The sequence below is a fragment of the Ursus arctos genome, unplaced genomic scaffold (genome assembly GCF_023065955.2).
Source record: "Ursus arctos isolate Adak ecotype North America unplaced genomic scaffold, UrsArc2.0 scaffold_28, whole genome shotgun sequence".
Classification (NCBI taxonomy): domain Eukaryota; kingdom Metazoa; phylum Chordata; class Mammalia; order Carnivora; family Ursidae; genus Ursus; species Ursus arctos.
In genome coordinates, this window is record NW_026622963.1 from 36,174,185 (window position 1) to 36,191,173 (window position 16,989).

At 49.2% G+C, this 16,989-nt stretch overlaps 1 protein-coding gene across 1 annotated transcript in view; it reads left to right on the plus strand.

The window, feature by feature from the left end:
• Positions 1-16,052, plus strand: part of EFL1 (elongation factor like GTPase 1) — a 123,127-nt gene extending 107,075 nt beyond the window's left edge. Inside the window, exons 19-20 of the mRNA XM_026510572.4 lie at positions 7,969-8,153; positions 15,746-16,052. Coding sequence (XP_026366357.1) covers positions 7,969-8,153; positions 15,746-15,934 — 374 coding nt within the window. The 3' untranslated portion in view covers positions 15,935-16,052. The remainder of the gene's footprint in view (positions 1-7,968; positions 8,154-15,745) is intronic.
• Positions 16,053-16,989: the final 937 nt, after the last annotated feature.

The window sequence follows — 16,989 nt, forward strand, 5'->3', positions numbered from 1 at the left end:
TGTTTTCACGATGGGATGTTTTGTGCCCTTTCGCTGTCCCACTGCTGTCCTTTGGGGCATACTTGCTGTGCATCCCTCTCCAAGCAGCCACACGTGAGCATAGCCCCCCAGAGGTCCTCCGACCAGCATGGAGGGAGCCTCCGGGTGACAGCGCTCTCCTAACGGCATCTAGCAATTGCATCCTGTCACTGACTCACGGGGAGTCAGGATCAACATCATTTCTGTTTTCAAATAAGTTACATCTTCCCACTTGTTCCCCAGAAAGCAGAATCCGCATTTTGGTGATTGACTAGACCATAGAGATTACGTAGTCCCGCAAACTCCTGTATTTACGTATGAGTCAACTGGATCTATACAATTCCTTGTTTCCCTTAGGTTTTTTTATAGATACACAATAGCACAGGAAGTTGTGTGTGTCTGTGTGTGTGTCTGTGTGTGTGTGGTTTTTTGTTTGTTTTTGTTAATGCCAAGAAAATGAAGTCCCAGCACCACAGTCTTAACACACTGATTCTTTTTTCATTTTTTTTTATGTGTCTTTTCTTGTCTGGTGAGAACTGAAACTCCATAAGCAGTGAATTGAATGTTTTGATGAAGTTAATTTCCTTCGTATCTGTAGATTTCCCCTGATGATCAGCGTACCAACCATATAGAAAAAAGTCAGGGTAGGTTGATAAGATGTGTTAGAAAGTCCACGCATCTCCAAAGGCCTAAATCATACTTGTATAAATATGTACCAACCTTCAATATTTTCTTAAAACTCTGTAGGAAATTAGCATAGGCTTTCAAGTCTGCAGCTTCTAGAATCCAGTGTTTTTATCCCCCCAGAAGTTCATTTGTTGGCAGAGATTATCCATAATTTCTCAAAAGGAAAAGTTTCTTAAGAACCGTTAGATATAGACTCCAGCCCCAGAGACGGAGCCTGTATAGGAGGCCAGCTGCCCGCTCATCAGCTCCTCGGCTGTCTTGAACTTGAGTGTTCTCTCTCCTGTATTCGTTCTCCCGGCCACAGTCTGTCCCCCGTCCTCCTCACTGAGGACAGTGCAGGCCACACACGTGCTAGGAAGCCCTGCTTTCCAGCTCTTCTCTGTTGACACTGCACACACTTCTCCATATTGCAGACATGTCTCATCCTTGCTTTGAAGCTGAGGGAGAAGACCCTTTCTGGTGTCGGTAGTTGGCCCTTTGATTTTGGCAGGCTCAGCTTAACACCCTGCACGCGCTCCTGACGCACCTCTTCTTCTTCCATCCACTGTGCGTGTCCTCTAAGAGCAGTGAGGACACAGCAGCGCACCTCCCTTGACCCAACAGGTTTATTTTGAAGCTACTGTTGTATTTTGGGGTTGGGGAGGATCTCCTCCTTTTTCTCTCATTGGGGCCATTTGTGGTTGATATTTCAGACTCTTGTTACTCCTGAAAGGAATTTTATCTTAGAGTTTGTTATGCCAAAACTTGTCTCTTACTGTTTCTTTTCCTTTATGTGGTTGAAACGATCCCTCCGAAAGTCTTGGGTCCCCATACATCTGTGCCTGTCCCTCCCTCTCCCGCACTTCTGGGAGAGTAATGGGAACACATATCTCCTCTCCAAATTGCCGACTCGCCTACATTATCTGTTGGGAGTGGCATTTGTCCTTTGCTTTCTGAGAAGACAAATTTTCCACATACCGCATGAAGCCAGCATCAGCTGTTGGCATTTATCAGACCAAAACTCAGGCAGACTGTTGAGTCATCCCCGCTGAGTCAGTGCTCCGTGCCCACTTTCCCATTTCCTTTAGGAAATCACCACCAGGACCCTGCACGAGACCAGGCAGCCCTAGGACAGTCCTTCGAAATATCACTGTGATTGTGTCCTTTTCTCTCCGTCCTGGCACTCTCCACCTGGCCGTCAGACTCCGTTCTGGCACGTTGCAGGAAGAAGTACATATCTTGATCGTCAGGGTTATTTGCCCTCTTCTCTCTTCGGAGCGGAGTCAGTCTTTGGCTGGCCTCCTCCTGGTGCTGGGTCTCTGTACCATGGCCACTGGCCAGCTTTCTTAATACATTCCTGAGACCTAGCTCGCTGCCACACCCTCCGCCTTACAAAGAAACTGTGTTTCGTGACGGTCTGGAATTGTTCCTGAATTAGCCTGAAGCCCTCATCAGCGTGAAGCTGCTTAGAGGTGAGGGGCTCCTCATACGTCCATTTTCTCATTGCTTCGAGAGGTTCTTCAGTAATGACGGCCACGTTCTAGCCCCCAAGGTCAGTACAGCGAGCTGCTCACTTTCTCTGTTTTCCTTTTTCTTACTCAATCACCACCTTCATGGAAGAAGAAACGAGGAGACCTCTATCTTCCCAAGGCCCTTTGCTTCCTGCCCAGATATTCAGAGATCTTCCAGGCTTTGCTGACGGATGCTCTAAATTCTCCAAGAATTGGCACAAGACAAGTAAAAAGACAAGTTCCATTCTTTTTTATTTAGCAAAATGAGTGTCCTTAGTCTCTTAAAAACTTAATTCTTTCTACACAGACTGTTAAGAAATCCTGTAGATTTATAGAATTGCTTATGGTCAGATTGGGACATTCTGCAGAAAAATAGTCATCTTAAAATCACTGTACCTGGGGAAATGATCCCAAGAAAATGGCCTTCTTTACCTATAAACTCTACTTTCTTAAAGGTGTGGGTCTGTTCTCATTTTTACCCATGAAAATTGCCTTTAACTTTTTTCTAAGATTTTTTTTTTAAATTTTATTTATTTACTTATTTGAGAGAGAACGTGAGCAGGAGGGGCAGAAGGAGAAGGAGAGGGAGACTGTCAAGCAGGCTCCCCGCTGAGCACAGAGCCCGATGCGGGGCTCGATCTCACGACCCTGAGATCATGACCTGAGCCGAAATCAAGAGTCAGACGCTCAACTGACTGAGCCACCAGGCGCCTTCCCCTGTAACTTCGAACATCGGACAGCAGAATTTGATTGTGCTTGTGATTGTCTCGTGAGTAGCCGCTGTCTCTCTTTGTGGTCCATCCTCCAACCTAGCAGCTCCTTTCATTCTTGGCTCCTCATGGTTTTTATCTTTGGCAACAACCTCACGTGTGAAAAATAACTTTTTCTGCTAGTTCTAGAGTTTCAATCACAGCGTCAGCTACTGCAGTCCCCCCTGAGTTTTTGGCCATAGGGATAAATGCTCCGTTGTCAGAACATAGGTGCCTTCACACGTCAGAAACAGCCTCAGTAAGTGTTGCTGTTTACTTTTAGAAACCTCTCCTCTTCCAGATGCAGGGTTCTTTTTACATTTCATCAGCATCTCATAATTCATTTCAACAGAAACGTATGGACATGTATAGAGACCTTCGCTGTGTTAAGCATAATTCCTTCTGTGAGAGATGAGTTAGGTGACAAAGCCTAATTATGTAAAACTGTTAAAAAGCACAACACGGTTGAATCCAGTGAATAAATATGGTCTTTCAGTGAAATTTTATGAGAAATTGAGATTAGCAAAATTCGCAACAGGGCAGACTTTTTGAAAGTGATAGTTGTTTGAAATGGACTGTGATGGATGGAATAATTCGGAGTTGAGCAGCTAAGTGTGAAACTGGCTCTCTCTGTAGCACAGCACTGAAGACCACGACGGGGCTCAGAGAGGACTCGTTCCTACCTGGTCTTATAGGAGCTTCTGTTCAGCAGTACGTCTAAGCCTGGACAGCTGGTTGGTTGAAGCCAACTGTACAACCTTGCGTTTACTCACAAGTGTGTCTTGTTGAGTGCGGGTCCTTACCTGGTCACCCTGATTCTGCCCCAGTATTGAGTAGGCTTCCAGCCTCCTGTCAACTTTGGATTTGATCATCATGCCTTCTGTACCCGTGGGTGGCTGGTGATCATCATAAGGGCACAGAGCTGCAGTCAGGGTGCTGACCCATCTTGCTGGGGTGGGGACAGCTTGCTGACATGCACTTCCTGCAGACTCGGGGCTGAGTTCCTCTGTAGAAGAGCCCACATTCCCTGCCGTGTCCACAGCGCACCGTAGCTCATGTTTGGTGGAGGCCCATCTGCATCCTGTCAACCACATCTGCTTGATTTAGCAGTCCGCTCGCTCTGCAACAGAAGGGAATGAGGTTAATGTGACCTGATTTATAAGAATCAGAAGTGCCCGCCGATTTCTCTGCGTGTATGTTTTCATTGAAGTTAGACCGCAAGGGTTGCCAACAAGAACAGAAACCACAAGATAAAAGAAGAATCTTCCTCCTTGGAAATCAGTGTGTTGTTTCTCCACTTTCTTTTACAGTCTCTGTCCATAATAGTACATTTTGCATAGCTGTAACCTTATGGTAGAGGAAGTGTGATGTTTTGCTTTTTACATTTACTATTTTATAAGCTGCTTCCATTTGGCTACTTAGTATTCACAGATTTCATTTCAACCTCTGCGTAACATCCCATCAACTTGTTATGCTATAATTTACTTCCCATCATCCCCAAATTGGAAATCCGCATTGTTTCCTGTTTGTTTACTGTAAGAGAAAACATTGCTGTGAACAGCTGCTTCCTTTCCTAAATTCTGAAAAAAAGAAAAGAAAAGAAATCATACCTTTAATTGCCCAACTTCCAGCCCGAATGATTGTAGAGCGTGCAGGCCAGTCTTGCTGCCTATTACAGAAGAAAAGACACACGCGGGAGTATCTAACGCCACACGAGAGCAGGGTAGATGCAGTGAGGCCCGATGGCGAAGAGATGGTTTTGATCTCAGGACCCCGCAGAAGACTCGGGGGAGCAGGTGATATTGAACGGGCTTTAACTCATGGAAAGGACGCGACTGTGGAGTGGGACCAGGCACGCCATCGAGGCCCCCGGATGTGTGCCGCGGTGGGGAGTGCTCCCACTTGGCTGGACGCACGGAGTCTGTGCTCTGTGTGCTGTTGGGCCTGGCAGTCCCAGAGCTTGACATCCTTGGTCGCTGCCCTGGTTACAGAGGGCCTTGAATTCGGGCTGTGATGTTGATGGTGTAGGCATTCAAAGACCAGCCCTGACCAGACTGTTTCCATCAATGAACCTTTTTGTTGCCATTTCCTCCCCTGATGGGTGCTTGCCTCTTGGTGCCTCGCACGCAGTACAGCGGGGCACACGTGCTCTTTGGGCACACAGACAGGTGACTGGGGTATGATGGAGCAGATGTCGGGCTGAAGGGGAGTTGGAGTATTCGCCGAGGCCTCCTGGGTATGGCTGCCAGACGTCTCAGTGAGAGTGGTGGCAGTTTAGAGGGTCCAGGCAGTGGACGCACCTGTCATGAAAGCAGCATGTATTTGGAAGATTCTGTTTATAGCCGTTTTCCTCTGTTCAGTGATCCATCATTATGCCCTAGTTTTAGGACTTAGTTTTAGTGGAATTAAAATTGCATGGCTTAGAATTACACAATTAATTACATTCAGCCTTCATTGCAGTTATTGATCCGAGCCCGCTGGGATGACCCCCGAAGGAAGGGAAGGACCTGGGCCTCTGCATCGCGGCCGCGGGCTCATCGCCGCTGGTCCCCCCCTTGCAGTCTCCACTCCAGTTCCCTCATTAGATCCGCCCCGCTCCACCCTGCTGTTTCGTAGTATTTTCTTCTGTAAACCACCTAAAGCTTTTCCTAGAATGAGCTAGCTGGGTCAGGGTTACTCGTTCACACACACTAGCTGTTGTACTAAGGTTTTCTCCCCTGCTGGGAATCTCAGGCAGATATATATGACCTCTAGGAGACAGACCATCATTGCGCTTGTCTCAGAGCTTCAAGACTGTACCCAGAGTGTTAGGTTCAGTTCTGGGCACTACATGCCAAGAATGGGAAGAGAAGGTCATGGTGGTGCAGATAGGAAAGGGTCAGGATGGAACAGGAAGTGATGGGCCTCTCATGGAAAGATGGGAGATGTTCAGGGCAGAGAAGAGAAAGCCAGCTAGCCATCCCCGAGGAGCTTAGAGGCTGGTGTGCCATAGGAATGACAGTCATCCTGTGTGATAGAAATTAGAGCTAACAAAGTAAAGGGGAGCAGATTTGGGGCTGGAGAGTGGCCCAGCGGGTAGGCGGCCCTGACATGGCCTGGGCCCCACTGGAGGAGGTGAGCTGGAGCAGAGCCAGCAGAATCTCTCTCTGGTGGATCCTGGTGTCCCTTCTGTTCCCCTCTGACCCTCTGTTCAGTTTCTGTAATGCAGACTTCTAGTCTGGACAGTGGGCAGGGACGGTATTTCGTCTCAGGTGTGCTGCATTTGGAGGGGTCGGACTGCACGATGGGGGTGCCTTGGCAGCAGTGGTCAGCATAGGGCTGGTGGGTGACCGGGTGGGGGTGGGGGTGGGGGTGGGGTGTAGAGACAGTCTCAGCAGCCCTGGCATGGCCTCCGTTGTTGAACGCACACAAATGATAAACGAATCGGCTCTCGGCAGGGAGAGTTCAGAGAAGCAAACGGAGACTCAGCGAGTGGTTGTGGGGGTCTTCAGTCCCTGAATTGTTTCTGCTGATAGTCAGAGGGCTTGGGGCCTGAGGGGGGCGATGCTGACCCTGGGGAGAGCCGTCAGCAGCCACACAGAATCGTGAGAGGATGGGACAAGGACATTTGCCATCTGAAAGTGATGGTGATGGGTCAACGAAGCAGTTTTGCTTGAGCCCAGGCCACAAGTAGAGCCCAGAAGTGAGACTCGGAACACTCAGGAAACGGAAGAAAGGGAGCATAAAGTGTGGGAGCTGTGGGGGGAGAGGGCTAGGCTGTGCCTTTCAGCACTGACAGAATTGTGATTTGTTTGGTTTTCTGCTAAACCTAGAGATGAGGAAGACCCACTAGAGTGTTCAGGCGTTTTTTCTTCCCAAGGCCGCCACATGACACGATGGGCCTCCTGCCTTTTGTTTTCCTTGGTCCTTCCTGATCCCCACCACCAGGGGGAGTGTGAGTCAGAGAAGTTCGCAGTCAGAAGGCTGGCTCTGGGTCCTCAGTTCCTAGTTGGAAACAGGCAGCTCTGGGTGGGCACAGGCACCCAGGTCACCCCCCTGGCACTCAGGAAGGGAGCGTCGGGGCCCGTGCTGGTGCTCCAAGGAGACGTCTGCCCTGTTCAGCCGCAGCGTTGTAAACCTTTTAGGACAACGTGTTCCTAGATCAGTTATGCAATAAAGACCACTTTTTCTAAGTGGTAGGTGAAATGGGAGGTTTTGATGAGAGTGGCTGCTGGCCCCAGCCGGTTCCTCACAGCTGTGCGATGCTCCCTCTGTCTCTGTTCTTTCCAGAGTGGGTCCTGCTTTCTGGTTGAAAGGAGACTTGTGCCCCAAGGCACTCCTATAGGAGACCCCCGGGAAGACCTCTCCCTCCCGAGTGTCAGGCAGCTTTGGGAGGGATGGAAAACGAGTCTTAGCCGGGAGGATTTGCTGGCCTTCTGTGCTGTGGCAGGAGACGTTGTTACCAGACTTGAAAGATGCCAAAGACCAGCCATTTTCAGGGAAATAAAATACTTACGCCGCTTACATCTCAGCAGTTTTTAAAACATGAGCATGCATTTCTATGTATGTGGTTTTCATCTCTGATATAAGATTGCCACTGTGCCAGTTGCTTGTTTCCTAGGCCCAATAGCCTTACGCAGTCACCGTCATATTAGTAACGTCTCATAGTTATTAAAATATTTTAATATTTACCAAGTCCAATCACACTCATCTCACTGGGTTTCATGCCCAGAGACCGCTCATGGGTGAAATTGTATCAGAAGGTCCTTTTCAAAGTCTCCTGCTGCTCATGCCATGTCGGGCAGATTGCCCTTTGGGTCATGCAGCTTGGGGTGGTTTTACTTTGTGTTACCTTTATGTCTCTAGTTTGCTATGGCTTTATTTTTAAATACATTTAAAAAAAAGCGCCCATGCTTTTGTAAACCCACATGGTTGGTAACAGAGTTACTCACTAGTGGATTGTTACGGGACGTGAGTAATCTGGTCTTTGTGTGGCCCTAGACACCTAACGGCTCAATGAATTTAAAAGCTGTATGGCTTTGCAGGTCGGGTCTATGCTGTCTTGTCCAAGAGAGAAGGCCGAGTGCTTCAAGAAGAGATGAAGGAAGGGACAGACATGTTCATCATCAAGGCCGTGCTGCCAGTCGCCGAGAGCTTCGGCTTTGCGGATGAAATCCGGAAGCGGACGAGTGGGCTGGCCAGCCCGCAGCTGGTGTTCAGCCACTGGGAGGTAACAGCCCGAATCCCTTTCCCTGCGCCTCAGGGTCCCGTGCGCGGCCTCCACTCGATGCCAGGCGTAGCAAACAGGGCTTCCCGCGCCGGTTGGCCTTCCTGGGGCGCTGTGCTGTGGGTGGCTCAGAAAGCGTTTGGCTGTCTTTCATCCACAGTGAATGATCCTTGGGTTACGGGTGGCCGGTAACACACACACACGCTCATACACACACTCATTCTTTCTTTTTGCTGCACATAAAATTTAAGACACAGAACATTTAATCCTATGTTTCCCTTCCAAGATTGATTTTTCTTTGTAGAATGCAACTTTATTTTTATTTATTTTTATTATGTTCAATTAGCCAGCATATAGTACATTAGTTTTTGATGCAGTGTTCAACGATTCATTAGTGGCATATAACACCCAGTGCTCATCACCACACGTGCCCTCCTTAATGCCCATCACCCTGTTACCCCCTCCCCCCCACCCCCTCCCTTCTGTTACCCTCAGATTGTTTCCTGGAGTCCGGAGTCTCTCATGGTTCGTCTCCCTCTCTGATTTCTTCCCTTTCATTTTTCCCTCCCCTCCCCTGTGGTCCTCTGCACTATTCCTTATGTTTCACATGAGTGAAACCATATGATAATAGTCTTTCTCTGCTTGACTTATTTCATTTAGCATAATCCCCTCCAGTTCCATCCATGTCGATGTAAATGTTGGGTAACTGTTCTTTCTGATGGCTGAGTAATATTCCATTGTGTATATGGACCACATCTTCTTTATCCAGTCATCTGTTGAAGGGCATCTCGGCTCCTTCCACAGTTGGGCTATTGTGGACAATGCTGCTATGAACATTGGGGTTCAGTCTGTATCTTCACTACGTCTGTATCTTTGGGGTAAATGCACAGTAGTGCAGTTGCTCGATCATAGGGTAGCTCTATTTTTAACGTCTTGAGGAACCGCCATACTGTTTTCCAGATTGTCTGCACCAGCTTGCGTTCCCACCAACAGTGTAAGAGGGTTCCCCTTTCTCCACATCCTCGCCAACACTCAAAGATAGATTTTTAAAGAAAAATCACAGACATTTTGAAAGTGAAACTCCCAGAACTTTTCTCCCCGGGGGAAAAATACTTGCGGTGTTTGGAGGGAACAGTTGTGCTTCTCGCCGGGGACAGCTTTCAATTCCTGTGCGTCACATCACCTGCAGTCCCGTCGTGGGGGCTCAGGGTTTCTCCGGCTTTCGCGTGTGGCGGGATGTGTGGCTCACAAGAACACCTCAGTGTCGGTGTAGGTGCAGGTAGGGGAAGAGCAAACCTTATCCGTAGTCGGCTCGGCAAACGTCAGTCCACGTTTGGGGGTGATAATCTCTCCACGTCCACGCTGGGGAGAGATGAAAAGACCGTGAGCACACCCGGGATGCATGGGGAGGTCAGAGCAGGCTTCCCGATGCTTCCCTGAAGGGAGACTCGGGCAAAGCTGAGACCAGAGGCTTGCGTGGCTGGAGGAGCGGTGAGGGAGGAGTGCAGGGTGCGGGCTGGGAGCCGCTGTTAGGTTTCAAGTCATGGCCTCAGGTCCAGGGTAGAATTTTGTAACTACTGGATGTAAGTAGAAAGGCTGGGGTAAGAAAGCAGTTTCTGTTGTCACTTTACAGGGAATAGAAGTAACTTCACAGCGTCCACATTTCCTCCGGTGGTTCATGGTTTAGTGGAGGGAGCATTGGCTCTGGTGTGGGGACTCCCGGCTTCGGATATCCGCTCCACGTCTGACTGGGGCTGACCGTGCGGCCTGCCGAGCTCGTGTCCCCGGAGATAGAGCGCGTGGAGTAGGCGGCCCCGGGCCCGACGCCGTGGCCCCGCTGGAGTGCGCACGCTCACCCGGGCCTGCGCTGGGCCTGCGCTCGGCCCCGCGGCCCGGCCCGGCCCCTTCCTTCGCCGCCGCCCCAGTGAGACTCCGGCTCCTATTTCTCTCACCTCCGTCAGCCAGATGGGTCCTGTTTCGGTGCAGGTCACAGCGGGGTATGTAGTCAGTGAGGGAGTACCTCGTTTTTAAAATGAGTTGTATAGTCAGGTCCATCAGCAAAGTAAAGACAGGTGACAGTTGAGAAAAACAGACGTGGTGGGGCAGATCGTGGTCGGGCAGTCCCCGTCACCTGAATGGAGCCAAGTGCAGCTGCTGATCCAGGACCTGCACGTGCGTCTGCTTCTCCTTCCAAGAGCTCACATTCTTCGAGCCCCTCAAACCACACTCGGTGTTCTTCCGATTTAGGCTCCCTTTTTTTGTCAGTATAATCTTCATTCTAACAGAGATTTACTGTGAAATTTTTCTCGCATTTTGTATCTTTGTCTAGAAACTAAGTGAAGTTTTGGTGGTTTTATTGGTTTATATCTGAAGAGATGTCATTGCTATATTTCATTATGTAGAAAACAGGGGCTCTAAAACATTTACCCTCCTGGTTCATTTCTGAATATAAGTGGGTACTAATTTCCCCCTTATCCACACTCTTACCTTTCCGGTTTTGGTTTTTGGCACTCCGCTTTTAAGTAAGAGCACACACCAGTGAGAAGTAGAAGGAATGGATTTACCAAAGCAGCTCTGAAGAACGACCTCTGTAGTGCGGATATGTCCGTGATGCTGTTCCTGAAACATCACGACCGTCCTCTGCCACGTGTTTTAGGGACCAGACGTGTGATTACAGGGCAGCGCAACGAAATGATATTTAGAACCAAAGAGGGATTTATCCCACTTCAAAGAAATAATCTTGAGAGGAAGACGCTTTTTTCATCGGTGCTGCCACTGCTGAAAACTGCCTCCTGAGCCTGCAGCTCACGCTTCGGAATATCTTGAGGGTGACAGGTCATCCATCGTGGGGAGATGGCCTCAGTCCGCACTGGTGACGAGACCGGGTTGTCTGTGTTTGGTCAGAACAGAGAGTGTAGTTAGTGACCCCGGGGTTTCTGCACGTAAGACCCAAAGCAGGTACTCACAGCAGGTGTAATGGCGTTGTGATTGGAGGAGTTATATGTGTGAATTCATGTAGTCTGTTGTTTGTTAGAGATACGTCGTCATTTTACAGTCAGACGTAACCCTGACGGTGCATTTATGAAATGCATTTTAAAAAATCTGAAAGTTTTCATTATTTCCTAATTGCAAACAGGCAGGTAAGGCTGTTCTGTCAAAAGGATCTCGGAGTCGAGTGGCTCAGATAAGGCCGAGCTTCTCTTTGGTGTCTGGGGTGGCAGCCAGGGGTGGTGGGGGCTCACTGGCAGGAGCCCCCCTGGTTTGCCGCCTGTCTCAGCACTTGGCTTCTGCCTCCCACCGTACCCCTGCATTCCAGCATTGCAGCCAGGAAGGGGGGGACATGCTCCCCCCCTGCAGGGACAAGAATGGAGTTTTGCACAAGTCCCGTTGCCTGCAGCCAATCTGTGGCCACGTCTGGTCATGCCCACCTAACAAGGAGGTTGGGAAGTGTCGTCTTTGACTAGATCAGGAGTCAGCAAACTATGGCCCATGACCTGTTTTGGTAAATAAGATCACTGGCATACAGCTGTACCGCTCATGTACACATTTCCTGTGGCGGCTTTCACGCGGAGCTGAGTGGTGGTAGCAGAGACCGTGCGGCCTGCAATCTAAACTCTCCTCTCTCTGACTCTTCACAGAAGTGCGTCCGCCTTGTCCCCAGCCTAAGGATGCCCGCCTGAAATACCTATCAGCAAGTACCCATCTGAGATTGGGCATTCAGAAACAGCTAGTGTAACAGCATCAAGTTTTACCAAATGGGCATTTTTTGTTAATGTGAAAACCACGATGGTTTTTTCAGTCTCCTTTCTCTCTCAATTAAAAAAGAAAAAGGCCGGCAATCTTACATACTTAATAATAGTGTTTTTTAAAAAATGTTACTTTCTGGCCTCATTAGTTTGTTATTAACAGTCAGTCTCTTCATAACTTTAAAGAAGAATATAGTCAAGAATTGAGTGCTGTCCTCTGTCATTCCCCTGCCACCTGTCCTGGTCCTCTTCCCAAAAGCGTCACATCTTTGAAAGTCTTGAAAACGATGTTATAATTAAATGTCATTGATCTGATAGCTTCTGGCTGTCTTGGTTTCCCCCCCCATAGCTAGGTTTAGAAATAACGCAGTTGTTGAGATCTGGCTTCTCACTCCAAGGCACTTTCTTTCATTCGTGTTCTATCACACCATATAATTTACAATCAAGAGCTTTTGAGAGAAAGTGCTTCAAAAAATAGAGGAGATAAGATTACAGGCATTTTCCACGAGGAAACCTTTGAAGTCAGCAATCCCATAATTTCTCTTTCTATGTTTTGCCCCTTCTATGAAAAAGGAAGAAAAGGAGCTAATAACAGGCACAGAAAGAAAAATATCCCAGCCAGTGCCGGGTACATGCGTGTCAGCGCAAGCTCGGGATTGGCTGCGTGACCCTGAGCCCACCCCGCGGGGCGGGCCAGGGTTCACCCACGGTGAGGAGCACTCAGTTAGGATCACAATAGCACCCGGCAAGCGTTTCCCACCTGCCGGCCGTAATCCTGGTGGCATTTGGGCACAGGACTGACATGGAGCTCCCTGGGCTCTTTCCTTCCGGGCTCTTTTCCCCTTTTCTTTTCTTTCTTTAAATGCCCAGGACAACAGCGAGTACTTGGGTGCCTCCCTTCCCATGAAGTAGAAAATGCCATTCCTTTTAGGCTGTAGGGTTGCAAAAAACTGTTCTCACCATGGGCAGATGAAGTCTGGGTAAACCGGTTAGAAAACAGCATCTTTTCTTCCATACTGATGCCTCTAGGTTGCCGTCGTATGGGGCATGGCACAGTGTGGCGGCTGAGCCCACAGGAGGGGGGGTCTGGAGCACCTTCCCGGGGGGAACAGGAAGTTGGCGCTCACCAGGGAGGGGGCGTCTGGAGCAGGTCTCCAGAGGAGGCCTGCAGCAGATGGAGGTGTGTGCAGAAGGCTTGGGGCCTCGGCCGACAAGCTGAGCAAACCTCAGAAGGCCATGTCCGAGACCCACACAAAATGGGATCTTTTGAAACTGCTGGTCTTACATTTTTGAAACAAGGAGTCTGCTCGTAACTTGGCCAGTCTGAGTCGGTGTCTCTCACCTAGTAGCTCATTTCTTGCTTTTTATAAAATTTGTCACTTTTTTAGCAGGATTAACAGCTTATTTGCCACTGTCCCTCAGACCTACTAAGAACACGTAGCTTCTTTACATTCTGTGATGGGTTTATCGTCCAGCTGGAGAGGGAAGGGCGCCAGTAACCAGCTTGAAACTCGTCTCCTGCAGTGTAGACAGTCTTTGTGGATGGCCGCCCAGGAGACTGTTCCATTTCCCGGCTCCTCCCCTTGCCCCTGCAGAGAGGCCTTGTGGGGGGTGGGGGGGATGGTGGGCTCCGATCCGATCCGCAGTGCTCTCTGCATCCCTCCCTTGCCTTTGGAGACGTGTCTGGCAAGAAGTTGCTGTGGCCGAGATTGAAGAGGCATTGCTGCCTGGGTTCTCCTCTAGGATTTTGATGGATTCCTGTCTCACATTTAGGTCTTTCATCCATTTGGAGTCTGTTTTTCTGTACGGTGTAAGGAAACGGTCCAGTTTCATTCTTCTGCATGTGGCCGTCCCAATTTCCCAACACCGTTTGTTGAAGAGACTTTTTTCCATTGGATATTCATTCCTGCTTTGTCGAAGACGAGTTAACCATAGAGCTGAGGGTCCATATCTGGGTCTCTGTTCTGTTCCATTGGTCTATGTGTCTGTTTTTGTGCCAGTACCAGCCTGTCTTGGTGATCACAGCTCTGTAATTCAGCTTGAAGTCCAGAATTGTGATGCCTCCAGCTTTGGTTTTCTTTTTCAACATTCCTCTGGCTATTGAGGGTCTTTTCTGGTTCCATACAAATTTTAGGATTGTTTGTTCCAACTCTGTGAAAAATGTTGATGGTATTTTGATAGGGATGGCTTTGAATGTGTAGATTGTTCTAGGCAGCATAGACATTTTAACAATATTTCTGATCCATGAGCATGGGAGGTTTTTCCAGCTCTTTGTGTCTTCCTCCGTTTCTTTCATGAGCGTTCTGTAGTTTTAGAGTATAGCTCCTTTACCTCTTTGGTTGAGTTTATTCCTAGGTATCTTGTGGCTTTTGGTATAATTATAAATGGAAGAGCAACTATTTTATTTTTTTTTGTTTTTATTTTTTAAAGATTTTATTTATTTATTCGACAGAGAGAGAACAGCCAGCGAGAGAGGGAACACAAGCAGGGGAGTGGGAGAGGAAGAAGCAGGCTCATAGCAGAGGAGCCTGATGTGGGGCTCGATCCCATAACACTGGGATCACGCCCTGAGCCGAAGGCAGACGCTTAACCGCTGTGCCACCCAGGCGCCCCAAGAGCAACTATTTTAAAATATATTTTTCTTTCATTTCTATATTTTAAATTGAAAAGTGTTAGGATGTGAGGCCACTTAATAAATACCACCCCTTTCTTCCTCCAATTGAGAAACGAGAGAAAACAACAACAAAAAGAATCAGGCATGTTAATGTCAGACTCCCACCTTCATTGCTGACCAGGCTGACCGTGGAGACTGTGGTGTTGACCGTGGGCAGTGCTGAGCTCCAGAAGGAGACCCACTGGACTGGCAGGGCCCCTGCCACAGGGCCGGGGTGGGGCAGCTGCTGTAAAGGGCACAGAGGGACAGGGCAGGCTGTGTGCCTCCTGGGGGCAGCTTCTCATGGAGGGGGCAGGAAAAGTCCACACTGCCCAAGTCTGTTTCCTCCTCTCACGCTTACCAGTCAGATTCTGTGCTGAGGAGGCAGAGAGAGGCCACGAGTGTTGGGCTCATGAGCTTTCTCTCTCTGAAGGAAACCATCGGGAAACCATCCCCCCACTCTTCTGTCCTGTCCTGGAAGTCAGTCCGTTGGACATGGACCTCAGGAAAGTCTGTGTCCAAGGGCACCACTTTCATGGACATCATGACCTGGCTGCTGGTCGTCACAGAGCACCTGAGCCCCTCCACCTCAGCTGCTTTCCCCGTGCCCGAGCTCTGCCCTCTCCCTTCCCCCCACCCGCAGCCTCAGAGAAAAAGTGTCCTCAGCGTGCCCGCCCTGGACTGGTCTTCCTCGCCGGTGGGGTGGTGAACAGCCGTGGGCCCAGAGAAAAGAGGGAAGGAGGTGCCTCTGTCTGCCCCTCTTCCGGGTAAAATCTGTGAGCCAAGCGGTCCGGCTCACCAGGCACACGCTGAGTTTTGGAGCAAAAGGCTCAGAGTCATCAAGAATGGATTTACATGTGTCAGTCTCTGCTGGAGACAAAGGCAAAATTGATGAAAAGACACCAGTACCCAGGTATTTCCTAGCAAAAGGGATTTTTTATGCCATTGTTCAAATTGAAGGGTTTCCCTTGTTCCTTGGTGTGAAGTGACGGCTCTGGCGTGTGTGTGCTACCGGTTCTGTGGGTCCCACTTCCACTCGTTCACACCTCCTGTGATTCTTCGTATTTATTACCGTTTCTAGAAGCTGTTCATTGTTTCACTGTTCTCCTTCAGCTAAGACTGTGTGAGTTTTGAAAGGCTGTCTGAAATGAGTGTAGTTGCCTGATCCGGGACATTCTGTCACCTTCTCTTACAAGATCATTCCCAGCGACCCCTTCTGGGTGCCGACCACCGAGGAGGAGTACTTGCACTTCGGGGAAAAGGCCGATTCCGAGAACCAGGCCCGGAAGTACATGAACGCCGTGCGCAAGAGGAAGGGTCTGTACGTGGAGGAGAAGATCGTGGAGCACGCAGAAAAACAGAGAACCCTCAGCAAAAATAAGTGACCACCGCGGCCGGCGGGTTCCTACCTTCCTATGCCGGGGTCGATCTGGGGAGACCCCTCCGTGCTGCCTTCTCTCTGCGTTCACTTTCAATAAAGCCGATCCGTATAAATGTTTTAAAGAGGGTGTCTGCGAACATGTTTTTGAAGTGTTGTTTTGATCGATTCTGGTATGAGGGGACACGTCACAAACGATGCGGCGGTGACTTGCCGCACCCCATGCGTGACCCGCTGGCAGTGCGGCGGGTGCCGTGCTGGGGCCTGACGCGTGGACCCCGAGCCGGGCAGCGAGGCCCACGCTGAGCAGCCGCGCCTCTGCCCGGCATCACGCTTCCGATGGGATCTCCACGTAAACGCAGTCCACGTTTCACTCCCACGTCACGGCGTGTAAGCCCTTCCAGCCCTTGGAAGGGACCACCTGCCCGTTAGCTGTTTGCACGAGGCCCGGTCACAGCGACCTTCTGACGGTTGGGCCGTCTGGCAACCGTGTCCTGTCCGAGTGCTGCCGGCCTCAGCCCTCGTCTTCACATCCCCTCGTGAATCACATTGCCCGTGTTCATTGCCCGTACGTGTGAATGACAGTTATGCCCTATATCTTTTCTTCAGTAGAAAATAGTAATTTCTGTAATTTCCTTGGCTGCTTCCTCGTGGTCTTAAGGGATATTAGCTCATGTGACGAGATCATTGCCTTTATTGCAAATATTTTTCTTAAATCTTCTCAGCTGCGTCCTTCAGGGAGACCTCCATATAAGGAGCAAATACAATTCAGCCAAAAGTAGATTTTGTAATTTTTGATGTTGCACTAATAATTTTTATAGCCACTTAAAGGAAGGATTCTTTTTCAAAACACATAAAATTATCAGGCCAGACTTTGTTTTCGAAATGCTTTCAATGTTTTTTTTCCCCCAATAAACTAGGTCAATAAACTAGGTCTTAATACTAGTTACAGATTTTATCTTTAATCTTCAAGCGCTGGAATAGCTGGGCAACTCTGATTGACCCAGACGTCGGAGGAAATGTGCCCAGGTAATTGACTGTCCATTTAAGCTTAACAGGTAC